Consider the following 14,461-nt stretch of genomic DNA (forward strand, 5'->3'; position numbering starts at 1 on the left):
CATACAGAGCTAAGCACCCGAAAATACATTACGGCCTGGTCTAGATCGAAAAGGCATCAAGTGTGCCGTATTTCGCTTTGTTGTGTAAACTGTGAAATGTTTGTTATCTGTTGTAATGGCTAAAATACAATAATTTGAATAATAATAAGGGACAAGGAAACGTTTGTGGTACTATAAATATTGTAAGAGGTCAGAGTTATCCTTCTTCCTAAAGATCCAGGAAGGTGAGTTTATAAAATATAATATATACTTTATGAAAATAATATATAAACCTTATGTATTTCATATTTTAATAGTGGAAGGAAGGTGTTAATTTTTTCAAAAGAATACGATATCGAAAGTACAATACATTTTATCGTCTGTTGGGGAAAGGATCTGTGATGAGGCGATAGTAGCGATCCTGGTGGTTAGCAACTATCTACGGATGCATATTTAGTAAGAATTGAAAGTCGTGACTGCATATGCTATAGATTGTGCTACTACTAAATGTTGAGATCACTCTATAGTCCAGAGTCAGCCATCTGGCGGAGTATAAGACATCATTGGTCGGACATTTCTCTGGTCATGGCAACCTTGATTTCCTTGCTTGCTGTACATTTTGCTCAAAGTATCTGAATTGTTATGACTGTAATATTGATCCATTTTATGAATTGCGGAAGCTGAAGAATTGGAATCCACAATTATTTTCATGTTTGTAGGATTATAAATTACAAAATGTACACGAGTTTCATTCAGTATTCGGCATTATAATTCTATTATATATATAACTGGTACGTCTAAACCCTAATTTCATTTGGGTAAATGGCCATCATCACCATTTCGTAGCGACGCCGTATTATACATATTTTCGCTAGACCAAATTTCATTGCATTCCATATAGAAGTTTTAAGATGTGGGATAAACTGTAGAATACTGTTACCACGGTTATCCCCTTCTTGAGACACTACGAAGCCGTGGAAAATTAGTGTTGTATGAGTGTGTGAAACAAGTCTACAGTTGTACAATTTTTTGACGAGCTGCAAAGTCTGGAGAAGAGGTCGTGTGATGTTACGAAGTGCGGCGATGTTCTTGTCATTTACCACTTTATTTTATAACTTTAGGTAGCCAAATGTATGCTATTAACACTTGCCTTACCGTACCGGTACTTTATTGCATTTTTTTTTCTATCAGATACGATAAGGTCTGCAGTCTCTAAGACTCCCGAAGAAGCAGGAGAGGAAAAAGAAGGGATCCACAGGAGCCTAACAGTGTTGCTTTGTTATATTGTTACCGCAAAAGGGCTACACCGAAAAATTAACACAGCATTTAAACACAGGTATATGCCTTTAAGTTAATTTATGATTGCACGAAAATAATAGGTTGTTGCAACTTCTGAAATAAGTGCACAATACCGGAGCCGCCATATTTTCCCATACCGATATGCCAGTTATGCATAAAGTCAAGTGTCTTTGGAAGTTGTGAATAAGTACTGAAATGACATTATATATAGGCTACATATATGTCTTAATGCTTCCTCTACCTGTAAAGATGATATCCAATGTATTTACGATACCGCTGGTGGCTTATAGCGAGGGAGCCCCCGCTGCTACCCAAGATACCTTCTCCATAACCCTTCTATATTATTCCTGAACCGTCAAAAACCAATATAATGTATAACAAGCATAGATAAGAGTATCAGAGTTAACAGTAATGCCTACGAGATGTAAGAGTAGTTCAAAAGTGGCATATGGGAACAACTGACGTCTTCTACGTAATTACCATACGCCCACTCTGGTATTATGCACGTAAGCCCAACGTCTTGAAAATGATCTTACATTTTTTAAAGTAAAACATTCCCAAATGCTTAGGGGAAGAGGGGGCACATTTCAACAGTTTCTCTATTTACATTTTTATTCACATCCAGTATCAAGTCCACACCTGTGGAGTAATGGTCAGCGCGTCTGGCCGGGAAACCAGGTGGCCCGGGTTCGAATCTCGGTCGGGGCAAGTTACCTGGTTGAGGTTTTTTTCCGGGGTTTTCCCTCAACCCAATACGAGCAAATGCTGGGTAACTTTCCGTGCTGGACCCTGGACTCATTTCACTGGTATCATCACCTTCATTTCATTCAAACGCTAAATAACCTAGATGTTGATACAGAGTCGTAAAATAACTCAATAAAATAAAATAAAGTCCAGTATCAATTATATTTTGAACTTTAAATGATACAGAATTTATTATAAGACAATGCTTAATAAACAGCTCAGAATGTTGTATATCTGAAACTTAAACGAAGTTAGAACTAACTCTTGTAACATGTTCAAAACTGCCCTATGTATGGGGCATCTTTGAACAGGTATGGGGCACTTCTGGACAATGTCCAAATCATCTGTTAAAGAACTAATTAATGCTCAAAAATCTTATGTAAAGAGTAGTATGATTAGCCTACATTATTTTTTCTTTAAAGTTACTGAAGGCCATATCAAAATATTTCATTGTCATAGGGTGAGCACTTCAGTTTCCTTGTACCCGAGACTGCATATATTGTATGCTAGTTCTTGCTCTATCAGATCATCATAGTTACTATGTTGACAAGTTCATCTAATTTTTTGTGGCAAAACGTCTTCTTATTTTGCAGAAGATTATGTCTGTTGCAGTTATATTTAATGTGAAATGTTAAGGATAGGGATCCTGGGTGTGATGTCACCGGTAGGCTTTAAGGGACTTCCGAAAATTGGATTACGTTACATTGGTTTATACCTGTATTAACACAAAATGATCTCGATACCATTTGGTCCATTTTGCACTTTCACCGTAAAAGTTTCACTTCAAATCTCATCATTGTTCTGATGTAACTCTTACACATGAGTCATTCCACGTCAAATCGCACAAAATTATACAAATTTTGACCTTCATATTTCTGATTGCGTTTATATTTACTTTACCAACTCTACGGGTCTAATAAACCAACAAGTGTATTTTTATTTCCTCCTAAGTCCACATGTTTTTAAAATATTACATGTTAAAATTCGTTAAAAATGTCGCACAATGCAACATTCAAAGCGTCATATTTCTGACGATATTGATGTTAAAATTTTTTTGAAAAATGCATTTGAAAGCTTAAAGTACTGTCTTTTATTAAATATTTACTAACTAATTTTAATATAATTATTACAAATATTTTTTTATAATTCAATTTTTAAAAGTTATATATCAATGTGAAATAGCCCTATTAAAAATCTAAAAAAATTCTTGCTAGGTGCACTGAAGTATTCTTAATAATTCCAGAAAAAATCAGAATGGGATCTGCAATAGTTTAATGGAAATTTAATTACTTACGACGCAATGTGTAGCGGTCGGTGCAGCAGCAGTGGACGGGAAGCGTTAAAGCATGCTGGGAGGTTTATCGGCGCTGGATGATTGACTGAAAGTTGCAACATTACAACCAGTACAGATCAAGTCACTCGAGGAAACGCTGCTGATTTACTTATTATATCTTCAAATATTTGTACATTATGCTTTTTAAATGTTTCTTTTCATTCGCCTACCTTCTTTCTTGAAAGAAAATTGTTTTACTAAATCTTCAGTTTTTGACAAAGGAATGAAAGAATGTAATTTTAATGTACCAGTTATTGGTTTTAGATTATGGTATCTGGCCTGCAAATTTTCAGTGTGGTTTTTGTGCTTATTCAATGGACAAAATATAAATGACACGTTAGAAATGTTTTTTGTGACCAGTCAAACAGTTTTTTTTTTTTTTTTTTTTTGGTGTTGTTATAGGATCTTGTATAGGCTGGCTCTCGTGGCAAGTCTTTTAACAGTTTCTCCAATGCCATCACATGGACCTTTACCATGCGATATTGCAAAGAAGTGTCATTCAGCACTAATTCCATAATCGTCTTCATGTAAGCAATTATTTTTAATTTTTTTTTTTTCGTGAACTTGATCCATTGGAAAAGTAGATGATTTTTTTCATATCATTGAATTCTTGCTTTGAGAATTGATTGCTTCGGATTGAAAAAAGTGAAAGGGATTGGTGTCATGTTTCACGGTTTCTGAGATGACAATACTTTTGTGACGAATTTCTGTACCTCCTTTGAAATATACTACGAAAGGGTGTATTGTGGCTTGGCATGTGTTCCAATGCACACCTTGTATTGAATCTTGTATTGCAAATGAATAATTTTCAGAAAAGTCTGCAATAACTATGTAATTTTCTGGTTGTACATTTCTTTGAATTCCGTCAAAAATGAGATATGGCTGACTTTTGAAGGGATGACGATGCATCTTCTACATGAAAAACTTTACATGCTAGGGAGCCTTTTACTTTTTGAAACTCTTCACGGGGGTATCGTTTTTGTTGTAGCTTTCTTTTCTTGATAGGGGATTCTATTGACATCAAACTCTTGTTTAATTCCTCAATATTAGTGATTTCTAGCACTGTATCCATAGAAGTGCTAGGAGAAGAACTGGGATAATCACTTTCTCTGTCCGCACTTTCATTTGATTCATGTTTATTAATATCACAAGAAGTACCGGCTTCACATATAATTTCACCTGACCTATCCGGAAATTGATTGATTTTTACGGAATGAATCACATATTTGCACATTCAAAGACTTCTTTAAATTGAGCTTTATCAATTAGTCGCGACTTACGCGTCTTAGTGTACTTTTCTTTTTAAAAGCGTGATTAGGAAGGTAAATGGATTTAAACGCTTGTTATATATTACGCGATCTTTACCATCACTCATGTTGTATAGAAGTCACGTCACTCCGTGAAATTCAAACCCATACTGATTATTTTTCTCTTCTATATTTTGTCTCCTGCCATCTGTTTACTGCCATAAAGTTTACTGCCTTACACAGCCTTGCTATAATCAAACACTTGGCTATATTACAGTATAAACAAACAGCACTGAGAAGGGTTCCCCTCTTAGCTGAGCTGACAATAATAAAATAACTTTAGATAAGATATTTACTGTTCCTTAAGGTATTAATCATTTGTTGATTAGTATGGTGACATCAGATGCAACGGGGGATTTCATGAAACTTTCCCCGGGCAGCATTCTAGCCTGTGGCTGCAAGCAGTTCATTAGCTGGGCATCGTAAGCGCGTGCATGCCTCTGGAAAATAAATTGTTACAAATGTATGGGTGCCGATCCCATATTTATAAATGCAGTAGTTTACAGATAATACATCAGCGAACAAGTCTATATTTTTTTCAGATTTTTAGCTTGGCTATTTAATATAGTAATTTTGCTTTGAAAAAGAAATGATTATAAAAATAGGCCAAATTTTAAATTTATTTGTGATAGGCCTAAAGTAATAAAAAGTGTTGTATTTAGTCTTTCAAATGCGCCAAACCGCAAATCTCAATTATACGTAGACACAGAGTTCCAAGTGAGTTTATGTAACAGTGCGCGCATAATTTGCGTAACTTCATATAGTCATAACTACACAAATAATTAATAATAATTGTGAAAATAAAACAATATGGATCTCCGTATTTGATGTCTGGAATTCATGAAAAAAAATTCGACCATTTCCGAGAAGGTCGTGTTTTATTGCTGTGCGATTTGATGTGGAATGACTCACATACGAAACTTCTTTCAATATTACACGTTGCGTAAATATTTTCTTCTTTATCTGACAGAAGATTATGTCTGTTGCAGTTATATTTAATGTGATATGTGAAGGATAGCGGTCTGGAGGCGAAGCCCCCAGTCGGGGTTTGGGGGCAAAGTCCCCCATACGCTCGATAATTAGATTAGCTTACTTTGGTTTATAAAGTGGGTCAGATTACCTATTATATTAATTTAAAAAAAAATTAATTATATACCTTGCACCACCTTTTTTCACTTTTCCATATTTCACTTTTAACATAAGAGTTTCACTTCAATCCTCAGCACATGCTTTTATACCTTTTTTCCCTAGGCCCGGATACATTCGTGATATGTCTTTAAGGAATGGAAGGAACAATTCAGAAGCAAACTTCTTTGTACTGGTATGTCTATATATGAATTCTGATAGATAAAGGAACCAGTGCTCACTCTCTCGTCCTTCACGCTGTACTACGGTACCTCGTTTATTAAATGCCACATCCTTTTGGTGTTTTGGGTATGTACAGTCTTAGAAAAAAGTTTCATAAGTCCCAGAAAGGAGGCAGTGCACTTTATCAGAGAATGAGCGACCTGGTTCACAAGAAAAGGACTAGTTGAGATAATAAAATGAGTTTTGTTTCGTTATATGTCTGATCATGCCCACTGCCACCTTTCTGGGACTTATAAAGTATCTAAGACTGTACAGATGGATTATCACTGTTGATAAATTCAAAATTACGGTTTACAGAATCATGATGGTAAAGATGTTGGTATATTGTTTTATACACCTTCCAATGATCACTGATTATCCTTATACTAGGCTTTACATATTTTCTAATTATAGGGATTAGTGTTTTGACATCTCTTTTGTCAACATTCACTATAAAACATTCTTTTGTGTCACAATCTATGCCACCAAAGACCCACACTTGCTTCTTTTCATGAAGGAGAAGACATCCTCTCTTGTACTTCCGGTTTCTCATGTGGCTCTCGTCAATCTCAACTGTGTGTCCTATTTCACCAATTTGGCAGGAATTGTGGCTCGAACAAACATAACATAATACATCTCCCTACAGAATTTTTACTAATCAAGAACGGTAATCTTATTTACATGTGCTTCAAGAGCACAGTCTTCTATGCTTCGTTTTGCTAGAAAGTTGTAAACTATGTAGAGAGCTTGGTAATTATATATTTTGCTGCTTTCACCATGCATTGGAACATGGGGAAAATGCAATATCTGCAATTTCGGCATCTCATTCTATAGGGAAAAATCTGTTTTTTTTTTGTATACCTTACCCATACTAGACTTCACTTTTTGTTGCATGTATCTAAAACTTATATTCACAAGGACTTAGAAATTTATTTATCAAAGTTGAATAACGCGCGTAACAATGAGAATGGAGTCATAAGGATTGTTGGTTTTATATTCTCTTTTTCAAGTTTCGGAGATTATTTAGGAGCAGCAGAGATATAAGAACTGGAAATAAAGAAGTAGAGGTAGTGACATCTACTAACTAATTTATTATCTTCTTGAGTAATAGTTGAATGAAAAAGTGGTATATGTATATGCAAGGAAAATCACCAGCCTTCCTCCTGAATTCTCCTGTTGAGTTTTATAACAATATCACTTTTCTCTATGTTACTGCAGTCTTCAGCTTTAGGATATGTAAAATTCCACATTTTCTCGAAACCAACACATAAACCGACTTGCCCATATACCTCTTCCACTTGTCCAACATAGAGAACTTCGATGTCCTTTGTTTCATATTACGTCAGGAAAAAATTTCCTCTGTATCATTTCTTCTATATCGTGTAGAGTTCCACATAAACCTGAAATTGTAGATGTAGCTCTGACAGACTCGTGGTCTCAGGTTTTCTCATTTTGAGCTTCATGTAGCTTCATGAAGCCCTAAATCAGTCAGTTTTGTTATTAGCCCATGCTTGGGTTTACTTTCAATTTAATGACGAGCATAATCATATGCTAATTGACGTATATTTATATAAGTCATGCCATAATTAATTTTGTTACATTCAATAATATAATTAAGTAATTGGGACTCTTGCTCCTCTGTGAACACCTTTTGGCTCGTGAGTCGTGAACCATATTTTCCAGCTATCTCATTGCCTTCTGAAACTTCATTTGGTAAAATAATGACGTGTGAGACATGTCATACTTCGAAGCTTCAGCTATGAGAGTTGTCCTTCATTGGCAGACATTGCTGCTTCCTGAACAACTTCATTGCATAATTCATACTTGTTCTTTTCTTTACGTATGTCTGAACAATTTTATGACTTGAAAACAGTACAATATCATCAAATTCGTTGCATACAACTTTTAAAACGTTGTTCACAGTATTTTTAAATTAATATTGTGGGGCAGTTTTGAATCCTTCAAATGTTTCCCTAAGGAATTGTTCAGATGTGCTCCACATAACTATCAAGTACAGCCATTCATTAAAAGGAACAAGAAGTAAATATTAGAGATATACAATAATTTTCGAAAAGTGAATGCATTTAGCTCTAATAAAACATAATAAAACTAACCTTCGTAACGTTCATGTTGTCAGAATATCCTTACGAAAAAAAAAAATCTTTCTAAGCACTGCAACACAGTTCATCCACTGAGTTCACATCAATAAGTTAACTGAAAGGAAAATGGCAGCCAGTGCATCAGAAGGCTTGCCTTGTGCTGTCAGTAGTGTTTCCAGGTTTTTACGAAAGAAAATCCCTCAGATGGGTTGAAAAATCCCTCAAATTTAGAAAAAAATCCCTCTTGGCGCTGTATGGTTTAAAATCCAAAATACACATTTTGAAAACGAATTAAAATAAATTAGGACAAGACAATGTTCCTAATAATTAATATCATAGTGCAACAGACCAGTACATTATTGATGATCCTGTTCACATTCTTCTTCTCCCTCTTTTTCCGCAACTAGCAGCCCAGCTATTTTGCTGTCTCTCGAATGCTTGTTGTAGGCTACATATTTTCATTGAACAGTTTCAACATTTCGTCGGTGATTCGATAGTTAAGTAACACTTCTTGTTCATGTTGCTTATGTTTAGTTTCACCCGCGCTAGAGACGACACTGTTTTTGCTGATAATTTATTTCCTTTCTTCGTTTTTATATCACTAACCGTTAAAAATATGCGCCCTTCAGCTGCATTAGAATGGGGCAAAGAAAGGCAAATTTTGGCATTGAAATTGTGACATTCTTCTATTTGCTTCCAAAATTCTAGTACAGGCAAATTTATATAAGCAGTTTTCTCTTCAGAAGAAAAGTAATTGGGTAAAAGACTCCATTCATTTAATATTGATTCTTGGTTTACTTTTGTCTTAAATTTATCAATGGTGATGTAAGTGTGATACTAAACCTTTCAACAACCTTACTGACACCTAATGCAGTTTTTGGATCTAGAAAAGTGAAATTACTTATAACATCTTGTTGAAGTGGCAATCTTTTCAAGGACTCATTGAAAGCTACTTGATAGAACTTCAAACATCATAATCTGAACTTTTACTTTGTCATCAGATGGCTTTCTTGTAAAAACACGGTAATTCTGGGGACATTTTTCAACTGTAATGTATTTTTTATGCGAGGGTGTGGAGCTGTGTCTTTCTAATTCACTCTTACCGGCCGATAGTTCCTTTTTGCAACAATTTTTTTTTATTGGGTTATTTTACGACGCTGTATCAACATCTAGGTTATTTAGCGTCTGAATGATATGAAGGTGATAATGCTGGTGAAATGAGTCCGGGGTCCAGCACCGAAAGTTACCCAGCATTTACTCGTATTGGGTTGAGGGAAAACCCCGGAAAAAACCTCAACCAGGTAACTTGCCCCGACTGGGATTCGAACCCGGGCCACCTGGTTTCGCAGCCAGACGCGCTGACCGTTACTCCACAGGTGTGGACTTTTTGCAACAAAAGATTTTACTTTATAGGGATCATCAGATTTACCCAACAAACCTTTAAAATGAGGTTCCTCCAACCGTGATTCAATGAATGATTGTTTCCGCCAATATTTCTCACCTTTAGATAACTCTTTTCTGATTTCACGTTTTTTTTTCAGCATGGACGGTCCTTCTTGAGAATCACTCATTGTACCAATAAAATAAACACACACTTAAAAAATCACTAATTTAAAACTAAGAAAATAAACAGACACTTAAAAAATATCAACTTAAAACCATGGTCGTAATGTAAAATACATTTTTCCCAGCTGTTAACACAAGAACTGAAACTACAGTATGCCTATATTCCTAACGTACTCATGTTTGCAACAATCTACTCTCTACTGAAGTACTGATTCGATTTGAATATAAAGCGGGAAGACGTAAAAGACAATGGTAAATGACAGCCAACAAGCAGTAAAATTAACCCATATAAGACTGACGTCCTATATATAGGACACCGGACGTTTTATTTTTTTAACATTGTTGTGTAAGATGCAGCCCGAAAAATCCGGATTGGCTGAACATTGTATTGAAAAAAGCCATAGGGCTAATTTCAATAACACCGAGGTCCTGGCGAAGTGTTCGGGCTATTGGGATAGAAGAGTAAAGGAAATCCTGGCGATAGCGGTGGAACGCGGTAACCTGAATCGGGACTCGGGTCTTCAACTAAGCGCGGCATGGGCACTGGCTATTAAATTTCTCACCGCCCGGACGACAGGCCGTCATCAGCGGAGGACACATGAGAACTCGTCCACCGAGCCCACCGTGAGACCCAAGGTCATTCAGTCGAAAAGCACAAAGCAAGACGACATGTCGGCCGCGTTCTCGCCGTGGTCCGCACTAATAACAGCCAATCGGCGCACAGCTCCTCGGCTGACTCCTCCCTCTGGCACTATAAATTAAGGATCTGAGTACCCCCAGATATCATTTAACCCTGAAGATGAGGAAGATGAACATCCTCGAAACGTCGGTGGATCACCAACTTATGACCTGGCTGGAAGCCCGAGAAAATTTCGAATGATAACAGCATTGTAACTATTGCTTCCAATTCAATTTCCGTGAACCCAGTGCACACAGTTTCAAGATATTCTAGAAATCTGAAGAAGAAAATATCAGTGAAACAGCTCAATCTCATATATCAGTACAACAAACATATGGGTGGACCAAAACATCAATCTGTACAGAACATCTATTAGAGGCAAGAAATGGTACTTTAGTCTGCATTGACGGAGCAGAACAAAATGCATGGCAGCTATAAAAGATAAACTCCAACGAAAAACTCGTTCATCTTGGATTTCACAAACGTCTTGTCTTATCTGTTCTTGAATCCACTGCTCGACATGTACAGTCAAGCGGTCGTCAGCTCACTCTCGGGCTAGCATCTCTTACCCGCAGGTGCATTTGTGGGTGCTGGCAGGTATGTTCTCTACCTATTCCTCCTGCACTTACCCTTCGCCCATTTCAGCGAGTGCTGACGACCACTGCAGTAGACCATCTCATCTAAGACTGAGCAGAAAGATTCAAGGTTTGATGGAAGTAATCATTTTGTGGTATCTCAAAAAAAAAAAAACAAACTCAATGCAGACAGTGTCACACAAAGACAACAATAATATGTATGAAGTGTGATGTTGGTGTACATGTAAAATGTTTTATCACGTATCACACACCATAAATATTCTTGAAAATTACAGTAATCTTATTGTGTGAGTGATATTATAATTTTGTGTTAATTTGATGTATTTTTAAGCTAAACAATTTATATATGTTAGTGCTAAAACGACTTATGTTATATAATGTTTTTGCATGGGGATATGACTGACGTCCTATATATAGGATACTGAAAATCTCGGATACTATCAACATAAAAAATTTAAAAACAGCTTCGCTATGTTATATCAATTACAATTAAATAATTGGTACAAAAAAATCGTATTTTATAACAAAAAATAATTCAGTCTTATCTGGGTTAAAAAAGAAAAACATAAATCTCATTGGTCGTTTCTATCTGAATCACTCAACTTTTTAAATTAAAATTATATGTTATGACAACCCATTGTTGACAAATCATATATTAAGCATATAATAGAGTTTTCAGTGTTAAATCATTTTTATGTGCTTTTAATAAAAAATTAAAATCTCATTTTATGTCTGAAAAATAAAAATATTTTGAAAAATATTAAGAAAATGGAAAAATTGGAAAGGTGTGAAAATCCCTACATTTTCTGTCATTCTGTCAAAAAATCCCTCAATCCCTTTTCGACCAAAAATTCCTACGCCGAGGGATAAATCCCTCAACTTGGCAACACTGACTGCAGTACCAGCAGCTTATGAAAATTATGTATTGAGGTGGGAAATTCAGTCTGTTCAAATGTGCCCCTTTCTCCCTTATATTAATGCGTCATTCTTTTATGAAATGTATATGCCACTTTCATTCTGTTAATATTAGTTATATAGTTTCATTTATATTTAGTGCATTTTGCCTTCTAGTATTGCCAAATTAGTAGAAAACACATATTACTGCTTGATAATTATGTAGACGGGAAAATTGTAAGCCTACTTACACAGACCTATCATTTAGAACCTTCCTTTTCTCTGCTAGACAGTGGTGCGATTTCTATAGTTTCCGAATTATTGTATTCACTGTATTTATACAAATTATCAAAGCTCATCTTTCACCATTCGTCAAACTGTTGATGTGCAACCATATTGTGGGAATAGAGCTGGTGTCATACATAAATAATTTGTAAATTCATAATTTCGACAGAATAAGAGTCTTAGATGAAAGTACAATAACTTGAATGATAATCAAATAAATCAGAAGAACATAAACCATGACCAATTAAAATATATATGATACACAAAACCATTAATAAACAAACGTCCCCAATCTGATTAGATAAAGCAGTAATTATACCAGCATTATAAGATTTAACATTTTGATAATAAATAACTAAACAGTAAGAAACCAAACCCAATCCTCGGATCTCACCTCATCTCACTACATCTCGGCAAAATATTGTAAAAAATTGCAGAAAATTGTAAAAATTGTAGAAAATTACTAAATTGTAAAACTGTAAAAATTGTAAAATATTGTAAAAATTTGTAAAAATTGTAATTGTAATATTGTAAAACTTTGACTTGTTCCACATCTTAAAGCTTCATTGCTCATGTAAAATCTATGGAATACAATAGTTGAATGAATCACCATCAAGTTCGAATTTATTTTGAAGGTAAATTCTGACACGTGAGAACCTAAGGAGATTATTTATAAAAGGGGATAACAGTTAAAGCATTGTCGTGGAAGTATCATATGTGGGTACTTGAATTCACCCTCATTGATTACAAAATATGAGTGACATCCTGAGGACAAGTACTGTTATTCAGTGATGTATATGAGCGCGCACGCACAGACACACACAGGTTCCACCTATTGATTCCGTAGAGAAACTGTATCTTATTTTGTGCATGAGGAGTTTGCATATGATAGTCCAATTCATAACGACTTACTAACTAATATAAAGATGTCTTATGATTCTGTGTATAGCAGAAAATTTGTTCAGAACAAGTTCGGAATATTCAGCAAAATATGTTCCACCACTCTAAATAAGACTCTTCCAACATCTTACATCCTGCATATGAATATCAATCTCTATAAATTCGTCTTTCAGTTGAGATGGATGTAATAAAGATGGAACTCGACATCAACCCATTGGCTATGCATTCAAGTGATACAGAAGAGAAGAAGCCCTTATCAGAGGTAAATGAAAAGTGACTATTAAGTATCATATTTCTGTGTTCCAAATGCATAACACTGTAAACTGTGACACAGTAACTAGACACGTTTCAGTTTATAGTTAGCAGACTGAAGTAGGCCTGTACTAACAAATAATGTCAAGCCAACAGTTACTGGTGCTCCTCACAAGTTACATTATTGCATTACACATGATATTTTGAGAGGTGGTCAGTTTTTCTGGTTTAAACTATGATTTAGTAAGCTTCAAACAAAATATTTTCTTATAAACCTTGCTAATTCGTAACCTGTTTTATATTTTAATGACTATAGAGGGTGATCTGTTCGGGAAGACATAAAAGAGAAATGCTGGAACATGATAACTGTTGCAGTTTATTTTTCAGAAATCTATAAATAATTTCCAGAAGGATAGGAGCTTTGTCCACATTAGACCTTAATGTGCGACAGTTCTGCATATACACAACACACCATGTGAGATGTAACATCTCAGCGGTAGGTTTTGCAAAAGCTGAGACAATCTTTATTTTAAGATAATCAATATCCCTAGGTCGCTTTGCACACACATTATTCTGCACAAAACCATAAACAAAGAGATTGGTAGCCTTCAAGTCTGGCGAATTTGAACGTCATGTAATTGGTCACCACAACCTGACCATTTGATGTTGAATGTTGTTCACGAACTTCTTTTCCTCTATTGCATGACGCGCAGTCCTTTTGTAACACCATGCCCGTGTTATTTTCCTGTTGCAGCCATGGAATGAAACACAAATGTGATCCGTTTCTGGAAATCCACATAATCATAATGCCTTAACATGTTGCATGTGGTAGAAGTAAAGTTTCAGGTACGGTAATGTTGACAAGTTGTGCATGACACAGCTGTCTCTGTGTACAGTTTTAGAGACTCTTCTTGGGATTTGCTGTCATATCATTGCTAACAGTAGCTTCAGTTTCGAGAACATGCCTATGGCCAGATGTTAATAGATTCCCTTTCTTCAAAATTACGGTACCATAACCGTATTGACTTGTAATAATTCGGAGTTCTGCGAACATGATGCTCATGGTTTAAACGACAGTATTGAACTGATGTTATATTTTCAAATTTTTCAAACCACAACACATTCTGATAGTTGCCTTGCAGTAAATAGAGTTCTTTATTCACTCATTGCTAAGTGACAAT

The 14,461-nt window shown here is 35.4% G+C and overlaps 1 protein-coding gene across 6 annotated transcripts in view; it reads left to right on the forward strand.

Moving 5' to 3' along the window:
* Nucleotides 1-366: 366 nt before the first annotated feature.
* Nucleotides 367-14,461, forward strand: part of LOC138710304 (zinc finger protein 664-like) — a 54,895-nt gene continuing 40,800 nt past the window's right edge. For 2 of the 6 annotated variants that reach the window (XM_069841106.1, XM_069841105.1), the window contains exons 1-3: nt 554-770; nt 1,171-1,315; nt 13,202-13,290. In XM_069841106.1, the coding sequence (XP_069697207.1) occupies nt 13,207-13,290 (84 nt within the window). In that variant the 5' untranslated portion in view covers nt 554-770; nt 1,171-1,315; nt 13,202-13,206. Of the gene's footprint in view, nt 771-1,170; nt 1,316-13,201; nt 13,291-14,461 lie in introns of all 6 variants that reach the window. The other 4 variants (XM_069841102.1, XM_069841104.1, XM_069841107.1 and 1 more) reach the window with 4 other exon arrangements.

Source organism: Periplaneta americana, chromosome 12, assembly GCF_040183065.1.
Source record: "Periplaneta americana isolate PAMFEO1 chromosome 12, P.americana_PAMFEO1_priV1, whole genome shotgun sequence".
NCBI lineage: Eukaryota > Metazoa > Arthropoda > Insecta > Blattodea > Blattidae > Periplaneta > Periplaneta americana.